Raw genomic sequence first — 17,075 nt, 5'->3', positions numbered from 1 at the left:
TTGGCCATATCACATTACATAGCACATGCTGCAAAAACAAGTTAGACGTCCTCTAATTGTTGTTGCAAGTTTTTTTTACGTGGCTTGTATAGGTTTCTAGCAAGAACGTTTCTTACCTACGTAAAACCACAACGTGATATGCCAATTTCTATTTACCCTTCATAAGGACCCTTTTCATCGAATCCGTTCCGACTAAAGTGGGAGAGACAGACACCCGCTAGCCACCTTATGCAACTAGTGCATGTCAGTCGGTGGAACCTGTCTCACGTAAGCGTACGTGTAAGGTCGGTCCGGGCCGCTTCATCGCACAATGCCGCCGAAACAAGATAAGACTAGTAGCGGCAAGAAGAATTGGCAACATCTACGCCCACAACTGCTTTGTGTTCTACTCGTGCATAGAAACTACGCATAGACCTAGCTCATGATGCCACTGTTGGGGAACGTAGCAGAAATTCAAAATTTTCTACGCATCACCAAGATCAATCTATGGAGTAATCTAGCAACGAGGGGAAGGGGAGTGCATCTACATACCCTTGTAGATCGCGATGCGGAAGCGTTGCAAGAACGCGGATGAAGGAGTCGTACTCATAGCGATTCAGATCGCGGTTGATTCCGATCTAAGCACCGAAGAACGGTGCCTCCTCGTTCAACACACGTGCAGCCCGGTGACGTCTCCCACGCCTTGATCCAGCAAGGAGAGAGGGAGAGGTTGGGGAAGACTCCGTCCAGCAGCAGCACGACGGCGTGGTGGTGGTGGAGGAGCGTGGCAATCCCGCAGGGCTTCGCCAAGCACCGCGGGAGAGGAGGAGGAAGAGGGGTAGGGCTGCGCCATGAGGGAGATGTGTTCTCGTGTGTATGGCAGCCCCAAAACCCCAATATATATAGGGGAGGGGGAGGGCTGCGCCCCCATCTAGGGTTCCCCCCCCCAAGGGGTGCGGCCAAGGGGGGAAGAGAGGGGGGCGCCCCACTAGATGGGCCTTAGGCCCATCTAAGCCTAGGGTTTCCCCTTCCCCCCCCTTCCTGCGCCCTGGGCCTCTTGTGGGGGGCGCACCAGCCCACCTGGGGCTGGTCCCCTCCCACACTTGGCCCATGCAGCCCTCTGGGGTCGGTGGCCCCACCTGGTGGACCCCCGGGACCCTCCCGGTGGTCCCGGTACATTACCGATAGCACCCGAAACTTTTCCGGTGACCAAAACAGGACTTCCCATATATAAATCTTTACCTCCGGACCATTCTGGAACTCCTCGTGACGTCCGGGATCTCATCCGGGACTTCGAACAACATTCGGTAACCACGTACATACTTTCCCTATAACCCTAGCGTCATCGAACCTTAAGTGTGTAGACCCTACGGGTTCGGGAACCATGCAGACATGACCGAGACGTTCTCCGGCCAATAACCAACAGCGGGATCTGGATACCCATGTTGGCTCCCACATGTTCCACGATGATCTCATCGGATGAACCACGATGTCGGGGATTCAATCAATCCCGTATTCAATTCCCTTTGTCTATCGGTATGCTACTTGCCCGAGATTCGATCGTCGGTATCCCGATACCTTGTTCAATCTCGTTACCGGCAAGTCTCTTTACTCGTTCCGTAACTCACATCATCCCGTGATCAACTCCTTGGTCACATTGTGCACATTATGATGATGTCCTACCGAGTGGGCCCAGAGATACCTCTCCGTTTACACAGAGTGATAAATCCCGGTCTCGATTCGTGCCAACCCAACAGACACTTTCGGAGATACCTGTAGTGCACCTTTATAGCCACCCAGTTACGTTGTGACGTTTGGTACACCCAAAGCATTCCTACGGTATCCGGGAGTTGCACAATCTCATGGTCTAAGGAAATGATACTTGACATTAGAAAAGCTCTGAGCAAACGAACTACACGATATTGTGCTAGGCTTAGGATTGGGTCTTGTCCATCACATCATTCTCCTAATGATGTGATCCCGTTATCAACGACATCCAATGTCCATGGTCAGGAAACCGCAACCATCTATTGATCAACGAGCTAGTCAACTAGAGGCTTACTAGGGACATGGTGTTGTCTATGTATCCACACATGTATCTGAGTTTCCTATCAATACAATTCTAGCATGGATAATAAACGATTATCATGAACAAGGAAATATAATAATAATAACCAATTTATTATTGCCTCTAGGGCATATTTCCAACACCTCTGTTCTTTCTTGAGCTTAAGCTTCTCCATTTGAATCTCAATCTTTGCCTGCTCCTCAAGCTGATGCTTCTTCTCCTTAAGTTCATTGATTGACTGGCTTGTGTAATCCATGTCATGGGATTTCTGCCCATCCTGGTAATCAAACAGCTTGGATACATCATCCACAAGCTAACTGTACTGATTGCCAAGAGAATCCAGCTCCTTCTTCAGTTTCTCAACCTCTATCTCATGAGCTCTTTGTCTTGGACTCTACCAAGGTTCTCTTCATGATACATATCCCAGAGCTTGGTTAAGCACCTTTGCAAAATTACAGGCCAAGGGGCATCTACCCACTCTAAAACACCACAGTTCACACCATCCTGAAAATTCAGTTAAATTTGAAGTGAGATTTATTCTTCACTAACAAACATATTCGCAATAACAAATCATAAACAGTACTCATATATGTAGCTACACTACACTAGCTCTTGGTTCCATTGCTCTTTGCTGCTATTTGCTATAAGTACATAATTTAGAGAGAGCACTGCTCTTATAATTAAGCAAAAATGAGAAAAGCAGCAGCATTATTCAGAAAAGCACAAAATGAATCAATCACAGCCATGACAACTTGGTTCATTACCTCAGTTGCACATCCTACGAATCTCCTGCCAGTGTCAGTGCCTTCAAATGCCACAAATTTGCCAGCCCTCTTCCTGTGCAGGATGCACCTACGGTCAGATTCAGTCACAAGCCCAGAAAAGCTTGGATCTATCACAGTATCTGGAGTTTGCTGCAGCAGGAAACACATATATATCAACTACAGCTCGCATACATGAACTTAAATGGAGAAATCCCTATCCTTCTTCAAACCCTAACCCTAACCCTAGCAGAGGAAAGGAGAGGAGAGATTGAGCTGACTTACAAAATACTCCATCTGCATGCTACTGAACTCGCTCATGTACTCGTCATCGTCAGAGGTCTCGTTGCTGTTGGGCCACGACGGCATGGTCGCGGCGTCGCCGGAGTGCGAGAAGAAGAAGAGGAGTAGTGGAGAGCAGAGGAGCAGAGTGAGTGAGCGAGTGAGCTGGGGGGAAGAGTGAGGTGGTGGGACGGCGAGCGAGGCGGTCGGCCAGGTTAGCCCTGGTACGACCGGGCCCGACCGACGCGCACGGCTAACGCGCGCGAGGCGAGCACCGTTAGCCGTTAGCGTGGCCTTCGTCCTGACAGGTGGGCCGGATCTGTCAGAAAGACGTTTAAAACGCTTGAATCGGTCATCAACGCGATGTGGTAGTTTTTTGTCACGAAATCAGCGCTAAACTGGAGTTTTTGGTCAGTTTTCAAAAAATGGTAGTTCTGTGGGACACTAACGTGAAATGTGGTAGTTTTTTGTCAATTACTCTGGCAGGGGCGACACCCGTGGATGTCGTTTCCCTTCCTGGAGGCGCTGTCATGACCTTTATCCGAGCCCCTCTTCGAGCATCAAGGGAAACCCTAGGTCCGGCTTTTCGGATCGGATGGCGACGGCGTCACGACGAAGTTCCCTTTCTTGAAGGCGCTATCTTGCTCGTTCGTGGAGTCCCCAGTGTTGGAATTGAAGATGTTTGATGTTGTGCTCTTTTGGTCTGCTACTCTAGTTTTAGGCTCGGTGGGTTTAGCTGTGTGTTTCTCCCTGTTCAGGCTGAGCACCCCTTCTCTCTGCTCCGGGTACATGTGCATGCCTCCTTGCGTTCATGTCATGTGTTCTATCCTCGGTTGTACTCATTCTCCTTCTATCTATCAATAAAAAGATACGCAAGCCTTGCTTCGTGAAAAAAAAATGTTCGCGCGCCGAGGTGTGGTGCGAGCGCTTTCCCCCCGAAACAATTCCAATCACATCTCATCTCCACGCCGTCTCTGCCGCCATTTCCCCCGCCGCAACCGAGCCCTAGCCCGACGCCGCAAGCCCCACATCTCTATCCCTTCCCACAGCAAACAATGTCCTGCTCCGACTGGGTCCTTGCTCGGAGGAGCCCGCTGGGCGCGGTATGGATCGCCGCGGACCTCGAGCGCAAGCAGGACGTCAACACGACGCAGATCGACAGCGTCAACACCCCGTCCTACACCGTGTGCATCGTGTCCCCCGAGCTCCCGATCGCCCTGAGGCTATCAGGGCATCTCCTCCTAGGGCTCGTACGCATCTACTCATGGAAGGTGAACCACCCGTGTGGTCGTGGAACCTCTGATCAGAATCAGATCACCTTGTGCGGAGAAGAGTATGTGACGGTCAGTCTTGATGAGGATGCAAGTGATGACCCCATGGACGAAGATCCGTCGCCGCCATTCATAGGAAAGGTTACCCCGCCACCGGAGATGTACTCGTCTTTATACCCTGTTATATGTAGAGGGTCTTTGTTTGGGGCATCCATTCCCAACGCACCAAGAGGCCATGGTCCTACTGAAGATGAAGAACCAGCAGGTGGCACTGGAATCTCGGTACTGGCATTTACCCTTGAACCCTCTCCACCTCGAGTAGTTCAAGATAACAAGCGAAAGAGAAGGCAGAATGTACAAGAGAAGAACAAGACGAGACCCGTACTCGACGATGAAGAAACGCTCTCCCTTGCCTATATGGCAAAACAAATGGATGGTGATGAGCTAGGTAAGCTGGTCCGCCGGAAGAAGATTGCACCCCTTACAGCACTAGATTTGTGGAGATTCAACAGGATGAGCCAAAAGGACATCTTCTTCTCCGAACCTTTGGTGCAAGGAATGTGTAGTGATCTTCATAAAGCTTGCAAGGTAACACCTCCACCTCACCTGCAAGATAACAGGAGAAAGAGAACGCCGAGTGTGATACAGAAGAAGAGAGGAATCGTACTCGATGATGAAGAAATGCTCTCCATTGCCTAGCTATATGGCGAAACAAATCGATCGCGACGAGCTAGGTGAGCTGGTCCGCACGAAGAAGATAGCACCCCTTACAGCACTGGAAATGTGGAGATTCAACATGATGAACCAAAATAAGGACAGTTTCTTCTCCGAACCTTTGGTGCAAGGAACGTGTACTGACCTCCATAAAGCTTGCTCGGGGGGCTACCCTCGTGTGAGTGACTCTGATGCTGACTCTGCCGATGTTGCCAAAAATGTTTGTGACGAGGATGCACCTACAGGAAATGCAGATACACAGGAGCCTGAACCTCACCTCACCTCAATGTCCCCAGAAAATGTCTACAGTTATGCATCACTTGTAAAAAATACTCTTGAATCTGATTTCCCATTCGGTACTGCCGATCTTGACGAAGATCTGCCGGAGTTTCCTGGGCTCATGAATACCCCTAGCATGATATCCAGTGCGGGTACCGGCAGCATCATGTCTACCAGGACAAGGGCTGCCGCCCAGTACTTCAAAGGTATGATGTCCTCAGCCACGTCAGAAGACCAGCCAGGGAAAATTCAGTTTAAACAGAATCTTGGAGGGGAGGACAAAGAAGCAAGCTGCGAGCATGTTCTTTGAAACGTTTGCCCTGAAGAGCTATGATTATATTGATTTCCATCAGGAAGAAGCGTATGGTGATATTTCAGTTTCGGTTAGACCGTCACTCTCGAGCGCCAAACTTTGAACAACTCGGTTTCACTTTAGTTCGATTAGACTATTTTCTTTCGCTTTCCCCGCCTGTCTAATATTAATCCTGTTTTAGAAGAGTGCCAATTTATTTTATGCCTTCTCTTAATAATCCTGTAACATTTGGCGTGTATCTATTTGTGTCAATTCTGTCAGAACCTGGCAATGCTAGTGTGAGTGGAGTTGAAGGTCTTCTGTATACATTGTAATCTGTTGCAACTCTCCTAGTCGTTGAACCTGTGCTGCACTGCTGATGTACGGTTTTCTTGGTTGATTTTTTGCTGTGCGATGGTGTTGCCTATGGGAAGGACCGAAGGAGGGAGTTGAATATTGATTTAGCTTTAGCACATGAATGTAATTCTTTTGGTATAATTCAGATTTACGAGTTAATTTGATCGGTGACACCGTACAGTAATGATGTAGACACACATTTTGCAGATGATGCATCTCCTTTCAGACTTTCCTCAATTGTCTGACCCACAAAAGTACAGTCTGGTAAATAATATCAAATTACACTCAAGTACTATTTTATCGAGATTGCACTCAGAGACTTTTTCTCTTAATGTTTTCCAGCGGTGTAGCAGGAACTAGAGATGAATGGTTCCAATCATATGTGGACTTTGAAAAACTATGGTAGATATCCCTGCAGGTAATTGAGCAGAATTATTTTGTTACACGGTTAGTTGCCGATGTTGCCAAAAATGTTGCTTCCGAGGATGCAAATGCTAGTGACGAGGATGCACCTCCAGGAAATGCAGATGCACAGGAGACTGAACCTTGCTTCACAGGAAATGGAGAAGCATCACCATTTGGTTTGGCACCTGAGCTCCATCGGCTTTCTCCGCAAAAGGGTCGTTCTCCAGTAAAAAAAGGATGATGATTCTCCTTTCACAACCCCAGGTGGAACAGGAACCACCTAGTATACGCTGTAATCTAATCATGTTGTAAGTGACTCTCTTAGTCTTTGTCCTCAGCCACCACTGACTGCACCTGCTCCGCGCTGCCCTTTCTAGGATAAGAATAAGAGAATTTCTTCCTTTTTAGGATGATCCACGTCAACGCGAAGCTCACCTTATGTTATTTTTCTCGATTGATTTTTTGCTGTGTGGCCGTGGTGCCTATGGGCAAAGTATAAGAAAATCAGATGGAATGGGGAAAATCATATATTGAATCTAATTAACGTGTCTTGCATTTAGTTTAGGTGTGTTTTGAACTTTTGACCATGGGTTGTAAGTATAATTGGGAAACAACAAGCTGAGGAGATCCCATTTGATGAAACAATAGCATCATGGTATTGAAGTGAAGCTGACTCGATACGATTTATGCTAGGAGAAATAGCAAGCTTTTCTAGACCAAAATGGTAAGGTTTACGTTATATGCTAAGTGCTAACTCTGGCGCTGACTCAATATACAGATGCAGTTTTTCTTGTTCTAAAAAAACTCTGATGGGAAACTAGGCATACGAGTATAGAGCATGTCTTTTTCTTGACATGTTCCTACTTTGACTGTCCTTTGTATAAGTGGGTTGAGTTGCTTGAAGATGATACATGTTGGCCAACTTTTGATTAGATGTCAGAAAAATATCTTTCCAATGATAATGGTGCGTCGATGTATATATGTTCGTACTCTCTCTCTTTTTTGCGGGGATATATATGTTCATACAGTTTAGTCAGTCCCACAGTTCCATGTATAATAAGCATGTAAAAAAATCTAATAATGTTCTAAAGAACGTCGCCACATCATGCTACTATTATGACCGGCATACACTATTATAGCCGGAGGAGGCCCCATGGCGTAGGCAGTTAGGGGCTTGGCCCAAGTTATCTTATCGTATTAGGGGCTTAGCCCAATTATCTTATTAGGAGGATTATATGAACTCATGTAAGGACCCGTTTTAAAGTTAAGCAGAAGCAATCATATTTGCTCGGCTTCCCTGAGGGAGCCGGGAGACCTAACCCTAGCCGCCGCCCTGCGCCCTCTCCCTCTCTCCCGCGATCACGGCGCCCCAGCGCTGCCGGCCTCGCTTTCCTCCACGCCAGCCCTCCTTCCACCCCTATAACCTGAGAGCTCGTCCTGGTAGGGACCCGGTTCCTATCAATCTGGTATCAGCTGTCTCGGCTCGATCATGTCCGCTCCTCCGCCCACCGCCTCCCTCCCGCTGCCGATCGCCTCCTCGTCACCGATGAGTACAGCGGGCAGCACCCCACTCCTGACCGGGCCGGTCTCCTCCGCCGCCGGGACATCCCCCGCGGTCGCCCCCGCAGTCCTCACCCCGGAAGAGATGTCGGCGGCGCTCCGGGACCTCACCCAGGCGGTCCAGGGCATCCACCTCTTCCTCGCAGGGCCCTATGGGCCGCAGCCGGCCGCCCCTGTCGCCGCCATCACGGGGCCGCTGCAGCTTCCGTGGCAGCCGCCACCCCCTGCGACCTCCGTCGCCCCTGCCTTGCCGCTGCCGCAACAACTGCAGCTGTCGCCACCGCCACCAGCCACCTCAGGGCCGGCCCTTCTGACGATGGCGCCCAGGTACCCATCCACCAGATGCGGTTCCCCCCGCCGCCATCTCCGTTACCGGCATGGCTGGTCGGGTCCTCGCCGCCGGTCTACACGATGCCTCGGGTCAGCTGCACGTCCTGTCTCCGCCGGTGCCGCCCCTGCAGTTCGGCGGGCCCTCGGGCTCCGCCGGGCCCTACGACGGCGTCGACGGGTGAGGGAGTCCTGGACTAAGGGGTCCTCAGGCGTTCGATCTATTCATTATGGGCCAGACTAATGGGCTATCAGGATACAAGGAAGAAGACCACTTCTCGTGTCCGGTTGGGACTCCCGTATACGTGAACGGCAAGTTTAGGTGTCCGGGTATATTATTTCCTTTCTGTTTAACCAACTTTGTACAACTCTAGGCCCCTCCGGTATCTATATAAACCGGAGGGTTTAGACCGAAGGCAGGATCATAACATTGACAAGCTAGCCAAGTTAGGGTTTAGCCACGACGATCTCGAGGTAGATCAACTCTTGTAACCCCTATACTCATCGAATATAATCAAGCAGGAGTAGGGTTTTACCTCCATTAAGAGGGCCCGAACCTGGGTAAACACTGTGTCCCTTTGATTATTGTTACCATTAATCCGCAGACATACAACTTGGGCCCCCCTACCCGAGATCTGCCGGTTTTGACACCGACGTTAGTGCTTTCATTGAGAGCTCCGCTGTGTTGTCAACAGAAGGATCGATGGCTCGCCTCTTCATCAACGACGATGCTGTGTCTAGGTAAACTTTTCTCCCAGGGCAGATCTTTGTGTTCGGCGGCTTCGTGCTTCGTGCCAACTCGACCGACCACCTTGAGCAAGTCAAAAGTTACGCCCACGGCCACCAGATCAGGTTCGGAAATCTGAACTACGTCGCCAATATCCGAGGAGATCTGATCTTCGAAGGGTTCACGGCCTCGAGTGCCGCCCCCTACCCCCACGAAGGAAGATCTTTGGATCCGCTCTTAGATCCCCTCCAGGGGTCGACACTCGCGCCCGCCTCGGCCTTAGATCTGGAGCGGGTCGTATCGTCCGAAGACGGAAGGATCAGCCCCGTCGGACTCTTTTCTATCATGGAACTTCCGACTGGAGACCCAGATGCGATCCCGGACTCGCCTCTGGGCGACGACTCCGAACTGTTGATGTATGCGTCGATCGGGCCTGACCAGGTGTCTATCACCGAACTCAGCCCTGCAGATCCGCAGAGTCCTACCTAGCTTTCACCCTTAGACGAAGCATTGGGCTTAATGCGGTCTCTCACCATCACGGAAGCTTTACCTCCGAACTGCACCCAGCATGGGCTGGGGGCTGAGAGCGGGGAATTTTACGACCCGCCCACCACCCACTTAATAGCCACCATCGAGGATTTAACCGACATGCTAGACTACGCGTCCGAAAACATCGACGGTATGGACAACGATGCCGACGCCGAATCAAGCCAAGTCCCACCTATCACAGGGCGTTGGACAGCCACTTCTACCTATGACGTATACATGGTGGACACTCCGGATAAAAGGACGACGAGGATAATCAGAACCCCGATAAGGACAAGCCCGTCGACGAACCACCAAAGCGCTGGCGCCAGCGGCGCTGCTCATGATCGCGTCGGGCAAGGGACAGCAACACCGGCACCGGAGACAATTTGACTCCGGATAATGCCGAAGACCCCGAACACCCCATTGAGCCCAGTCCGAACAGGATGAGAGGGAGGAGGGTCAGTATAGCCCCGAATATGCTGATCATGAAGATTCGGAAGACAGCAACTATATGCCAGTCTCCGAAGAGGATGTTAGCCTTGGTGACGAAGATTTTATCGTCCCAGAGGAACCTCTCGAACAAGAACGCTTCAAGCGACAACTAATCGCCATTGCACGGAGCCTGAAAAAGAAGCAGCAGCAGCTCAAAGCTGAACAGGATACGCTCGATGAAAGGTGGACCAAGATCCTGGCCGCCGAGGAGTACGGCCCCGAGCGACCCGTAAAAAGTTACCCCAAGCGCAAGCTGCTGCCACAATTCGACGATGAATCCCTTGAGCCAATACCGTCGAAATACAATCAGGAAGACCAACCAGACCGACCACCACGTGGACGGGATAAAGCGGCACATCAAGCTGAACACCAGCCCGCACCCCCTCGCCGAAGAGGCAAGGAGACAGCTACTGCGGGCTATACATATGACTTGCATCAGGACCTGGCCAATAAAGCCGGTCAGACCAGTTCGATCTATGGATCAAGAGGCCGTGCCCCGGCACGAGATAACGGCTATGAAGCCCGGTGTGATGAACATTACAATATTAGGATCAGCATCGAACTCATATGTCATCCGATCTCCGCCGTGATGTCGCACGGTATAGGGGTGCCGCACACCCCATGTGCTTTAACGATGAGGTAATGCAGCACCAGTTTCCGAAAGGGTTCAAACCCGTAAACATCGATCAGTACGATGGAACGACGGATCCGGCCATCTGGATCGAGGATTTTCTCCTCCACATTCATATGACTCGTGGAGATGACCTTCACGCCATTAAATATCTTCCTCTAAAGCTGAAAGGACCAGCACGACACTGGCTAAACAACCTCCCAGAGAACTCCATTGGAAGCTGGGAAGATCCAGAGGACGCTTTTCGAGCCAACTTTCAGGGCACTTATGCCCGGCCACCGGATACTGATGACCTAAGTCACATAATCCAGCAACCTGGCAAATCGGCTCGCAAGCTTTGGAATCGGTTCCTAACTAAAAAGAACCAAATCGTGGACTGTCCGGACGTCGAAGCCTTAGCGGCCTTCAAACACAGCGTTCATGACGAATGGCTCGCCCGACACCTCGGGCAGGAAAAGCCGAAGACCATGGCAGCCTTAACTGCACTCATGACCCGTTTTTGTGCGAGTGAAGATAGCTGGTTGGCTCGTAGAAGCAACAGCTCTGGCGACCCCGGCACTTCTGAGGCCAGGGACGGCAATGGTAAACCACGCCGCAATAAAGCTCTATCCGCTGTATGGTTGTATCAGGGACCCTTTTAAAGGCTGGTTTTCCCTTCCTTTACGGACAACCATCAAATACCCCTGTCAAAGGATTCGTTACAAAGGAGAAACGGTGCAGACGTGCGGCAGGGCATCACTGGAGTCTTCGAACCATTACTTTTAGGCCCTGTGTTAGACTTTCCCTTATGTAAATTTTTAGGCATGTAACATGACCTTTATATTTATGGCATTATCTGTCGAAACACGCCTCGACGTACTGATAAGGATATAAAGGAAGCAGATGATCCCACCTTTTTTGGGGGTTTTATATTGTCTTATCATCCATATTCCCTCCTTGCTTTCGACTGACGTTCATGCTTCGGCATGGCCTTTATACCAGGGGCCCGCAAACTCTTAAGTGCGAACACCTATAGGGAACTCTTCGGCATCCCGGATATTGCACTATATGTATCGGCTCCGAATCATGTCTTTGGTCTATAGTTGGGTTGCCCGACTCCTGTGTTTACCACCTTACGTTCCACAAGTTCGGCTAAGGTAGTAAAGGGAGAACTACTGCGATTGAATTTCCGGTTCGTCCGGTCAAGTACCTCAGTAGAGAAAGCCAAAAACTGACTGTCATGATATGCGAGAGCTGGTCAGCGATCCGGTGACTTAGTGTCATACTACGAATCGTTCGTGATTTATGTCATGTTGTACGAGGGGCTGGGATTCGACCAAGCCGTGTTGCAAAGGCGCCGTACTCCGGATTGTCGTTCACGCAACAAGGGCTAGTACTTAGCCCCACCAATGGACTCCTATGGCTAAGTGAGGGTAATAAAGCCGCATAGTCTGATTGCCTAGTTCATCTAGCGGACGGCTCCTCCACGGACCAAGATGTTGGATAAAGAGTGGAGACGCGTTTGTGAACACCCCGGAAATACTTTCACGGGGGCGAAAGCCGATGACTGGCAATCTTCACATATAAAATGGCCGAACAGGAGGATAAACTGACCAAATCATAAGGCGCAAGCATAAATATTTAACATCATGAGTTCATTACATGGTCTTTGCAAACCGAACTCCACTACTCAAATATGATATCCTTTAAACATTGGCCCTCTACAATTCGATCTCCCTCCAGGACCTCACCGAAGTACCTCTCCGGCCTTCGGTGATCCTTGACTTCGGGTGGCCCTGTGGTGGCAATTTCGGTGGCCTTCATCTTCGCCCATTGCACCTTGACGCGGGCGAAGGCCATCCGGGCACCTTCTATGCAGGCCGACTACTTTATGGCGTCGATCCGGGGACACACATTGACTAGCCGCCTCACGAGTCCGAAGTAGCTGCTAGGTATGGGCTCGGCTGGCCAAAGACGAACTATTACATCCTTCATGGCCAACCCGGCCACCCTATGCAGCTCGGTCAGCTGCTTTAGCTGATCACTGAGGCGCACCGGATGCTCTGGCGCAAGGTACTGCGACCAGAACAGCTTCTCCGTCGAGCTCCCCTCTTCGGCTTGAAAGAACTCCACGACGTCAGTGACACTCCTGGGCAGATCCGCAAACGCGCCTGGAGAACTCCAAACTCGGGTCAGCAAGATGTATCTCCTACTTACAAATTTGCTCTGCAGAAGAAAGGCCTTACCAGCCGCTATCTGCCTCGCCTCCTGGATCTCCTGGCAAGCGCCCTGGGCTTCAACCCGGGCTTCCTTCACGCTCTGGAGAGCTTTGGCGAGTTCGGAGGCTTGATCCGAAGTCTTCTGCTCCAAGGACTCGCACTTAGTTATGGCGTCCTTGAGCTCTTGTTCGACCTCGCCCAACCACGCCTCAAGTTTTCGGCAGGCAGTTCGCTCCGCCTCCAACTCCTTCGCCGCTTTGTCAGCGACCGCCCTGCTCACGTCCGCCTCCTTTTCGGCTTGGGAAAGCGCGCTCTTGAGGGACTCGACCTCGGCTGCGCCAACTATGAGTATAATCATAAAACTCAGTAAGTTAAAAGAATTAGCACACATATCACTTCGGGTATGTAAAAGTCTCGCATACCTTGCGTTTTTTCAAACCGCTTGTTGACGCGGACGAGCTCCTCATTGGCTAGTCGAAGCTTCCGATTGAGCTCGGAAACTTCTGCGGCTTGGACAGCAGCCGCCAACATAGATGCCTGTCTCACACATTAACACAGTATGTTAATAATTTGACTGGGATCCTCTGTCCGGTTTGTTCTAATCCGGGCAGAGTCTCAGGGGCTACTGTCTATACATGGGTTTAACCTTTCATATGAAAACTTGTTAGAGAATTACATCGCATACCTCAAAGCCCGTCAGTAGGCTATTGAAGGCTTCGTTCAGTCCGCTTTTCACAGACTGAACCTTCTTCATAACCGCACCCATCAGGATGCGGTGCTCTTCCACAATGGAAGCGCGTTGCAGCGCTTCCTCCAGAGCAGGAGTGGCCTCCAGATTAACAGAGGCCACCGATGGAGCTGCTGCTCCGCCCCCTCCATCGAAGGGGGATGCTGATCCGAACCCGGAGCCGCATTGGTCTCCGGGGCGGTGTTCGGCGGGGGCCCGAACTGTTGAGACCCTCCACCCTTGGTGGTCGTGGGGGTCGCCGTCCCCCGATCTGCGGCATCCGAGGTATTAACCTCGGCGCCTTCTGGACGAACTCGTCCGCCCCTCCTCAGCTAGGAGAGGTCCTTTGGGACGACACCTCGTTGTCCTCCATGGCAGTGGGGGATGGGGCTTGCGATGGTCTGTCGCTCTCGGCCTCTTCAGGCGCCAGAGAGTTTCCCGACGAGGTCGAGGTCTTCGGGAGATCGCGTGGAGGGCTGAAATGCAAGCAAAGATACAATTTACATAACGGAGGCGGGTAAGCGGAAACTGAACAAGTAAGATTTTTGGTACTTACGATTCGGCCAGGAGCTTCACCCTGGAAGCTCTCCTCAGGCTGTTTTCGGACTCCGAGTCCGAACTGGCCGAGAGGGTAATCTTCTTCCTCTTCGGCATCGCCCCTCCGGGTTCTCGGAGGTCGTCCTCTTCCTCCTCGTCTTGCGAGGAGAGTCGCTCTCCACCTCCACCTCCTCCTCATCTTCGTCCTTGTCTTCCTTGTGAGAGGAGACGACCTCGGTCCCTCCGGACATAGCATCCGAAGGACCTCTGCAGCGGGGCCCGCCCTTGGGCTCCTTGCCCTTCTTCTTCGGCTGGTAGGGCGCCGGGACCAGCATCTCCGCCAGCTGGGGAGTGACTGGGTCTTCGGGTAATGGAGCCGGACTCTTGATCCGCTCCGCCTTCTTGGTCCAGCCCTGTAAAGAGGTGGGCTGATAAGATTCATATCGATCGAAAATATAGACCGGACATATCTTCGGAAAGTTAATACTTATCGGCGTGGCCGGATTCTCGGCGTCGAGTCCGACGTCTTCGGTCTCCATAGGCCAGTTGTTCTGGGCCTTGAAGAGCAGCTTCCATATTCCTTCGTGCGTCATGCAGAAGAAGTGCTTCAGGGTCCGCGGCTCCTCCGGATTGAACTCCCACATGGGGGAGGCCCGGCGTTGGCAGGGGAGGATGCGGCGGAAGAGCATGATCTGCACCACATTGGTGAAACCAACATTCTTGCGCAGCACGTTGGTGATGCGCGTTTGTAGCGTCTCCACCTCCGTCTGGGACCCCCAGTCGAGGCCCTTAGTGGTCCACGAAGTGAGCCTCGTGGGGGGTCCGGATCTAAACTCCGGAATTGCCGCCCATTTGGTATGGCGCGGCTCGGTGATGTAGAACCACTCTTGCTGCCAGACCTTGACGGTCTCGATGAAGGCCCCCTTGGGCAGCTTGCTAATCATGGCCTCGCCGCAGTCCGCATGCTGCCCGTCGACCACCTTCGGCTTCACATTGAAGATTTTTAGCCATAGGCCGAAGTGTGGGGGATGTAGAGTAAAGCCTCACACACGATGATGAATGCCGAGATGTGGAGGAAGGAGTTTTGGGCTAGATCATGGAAATCTAGCCCATAATAGAACATGAGTCCCGGACAAAGGGGTCGAGTGGAAAACCTAGCCCTCTAAGGAAATGGGGGAGGAAAACGACCCTTTCACCGGCCACTGGAGTGGGGATGATTTGGCCCTCGTCGGGGAGCATGTGCGCAATGTTTGTGGCCAGGTACCCCGCGCTCCGGAGATTCTTTAGCTCCTTCTCCGTGATGGAAGAGGCCTCCCACTTACCCTTGGAACCGGATCCGGCCATGGACGGAGGAGGTGGCGGTGGTGAGGAAGGCGAAAGCTTTCTTTCGGGCGCTAGAGCTTGGGAGATTGGAAGGCTGAGGCCGGAAGAAGGCGTGGGGAAGAAAGGAGGAATCTATTGCCCTCTTATGGACGGTAAAAATGCCAACCGTCCCCCCACTTATGCGTTGAAACACGCATGTTCCCAATGTGAGCGTGCGCCGTAAACGGTTGGGTTACCCAAATCTTATTGATGAGCAATCCCGTAATAAGTGGGCACGATCTCTGTTTTGACAGGACGGGCCAAGGGGGCTCGACCTCGAAACACGAAACGTAGAGTGTGAAAATGGTTCAAAACACTGAAGGGTCAAGTCTGACGCTTCGCTGAAAAAAGGTGTCAGTAAAGACACTATTCTTATTTTATATATATCCTGCCTTTGCGGCTAAGGGTTGTGTTAATTATACAAAGCCGAATACAGTCCTTTTATGAAGAAAAGATGATATATGTTATTCAAGGAGAAGAACCCGCCTGACAACCTGCGCGCCGAATACGTCGTCATTGAAGACTGGCTCAGGGGCTACTGAGGGAGTCCTGGACTAAGGGGTCCTCGAGCGTTCGGTCTATTCATTATGGGCCAGACTAATGGGCTATCAAGATACAAGGAAGAAGACCACTTCTCGTGTCCGGTTGGGACTCTCGTATACGTGAACGGCAAGTTTAGGTGTCCGGGTATATTATTTCCTTTCTGTTTAACCGACTTTGTACAACTCTAGGCCCCTCCGGTATCTATATAAACCGGAGGGTTTAGACCGAAGGCAGGATCATAACATTGACATGCTAGCCAAGTTAGGGTTTAGCCACCACGATCTTGAGGTAGATCAACTCTTGTAACCCCTATACTCATCGAATATAATCAAGCAGGAGTAGGGTTTTACCTCCATTAAGAGGGCCCGAACCTGGGTAAACACTGTGTCCCTTTGATTATTGTTACCATCAATCCGCAGACATACAGCTTGGGCCCCCCTACCCGAGATCTGCCAGTTTTGACACCGACAACGGGCCCCTGTTCCAAGGGGGCCCCTTGATGCCCACCTACTCGGTGCTATCATCCTCGCTGCTCCGCGCCGACAAGGCGTACCCCCCCCCCCCCGGTCGGCCACAGTCGCACGTCACCGCGCTTCTCCAAGCTCAAGTTCGCCACCTATGATGGCACCGAGGACCCCCTGAATTGGATCAATCAGTGTGACCAGTTTTTCAGGGGACAGCGCACGCTAGCGTCCGACCGCACCTGGCTCGCCTCCTATCACCTCCGGGGTGCAGCGCAGACGTGGTATTACGCCCTCGAACAGGACGAGGGCGGCATGCCTCCATGGGAGCATTTCCGCGAGCTATGCCTCTTATAGTTCGGGCCGCCGGTTCACGGGAGCCGCCTGGCGGGGCTTGGACGTTTGCCTTTAACTTCCACGGTGCATGACTTCGCCGATCGCTTCCAGGCCCTGGCTTGCCACGCGCCCGGCGTCACGGCTCGCCAGCGGGCCGAGCTGTTTGTTGGCGGGCTGCCGGATCATATTCGCGTGGACGTGGAGATGCGCGGGTCACAGGACCTCCAGATGGCCATGT

The 17,075-nt window shown here is 51.7% G+C and overlaps 1 protein-coding gene across 1 annotated transcript; it reads left to right on the top strand.

The window, feature by feature from the left end:
• Positions 1-4,145: 4,145 nt before the first annotated feature.
• LOC109766216 (uncharacterized) lies at positions 4,146-5,687 on the top strand. Its single transcript, XM_073499227.1, has 2 exons — positions 4,146-4,889; positions 5,179-5,687. The coding sequence occupies exons 1-2, from the start codon at positions 4,146-4,148 to the stop codon at positions 5,662-5,664; spliced, it is 1,230 nt and encodes a 409-aa protein (XP_073355328.1). The 3' UTR covers positions 5,665-5,687.
• Positions 5,688-17,075: the final 11,388 nt, after the last annotated feature.

This window comes from Aegilops tauschii, chromosome 5, assembly GCF_002575655.3.
Source record: "Aegilops tauschii subsp. strangulata cultivar AL8/78 chromosome 5, Aet v6.0, whole genome shotgun sequence".
Classification (NCBI taxonomy): Eukaryota; Viridiplantae; Streptophyta; class Magnoliopsida; order Poales; family Poaceae; genus Aegilops; species Aegilops tauschii.
Note: the sequence above shows the minus strand (reverse complement) of the source record. Positions and strands in the feature narration are given on the sequence as shown.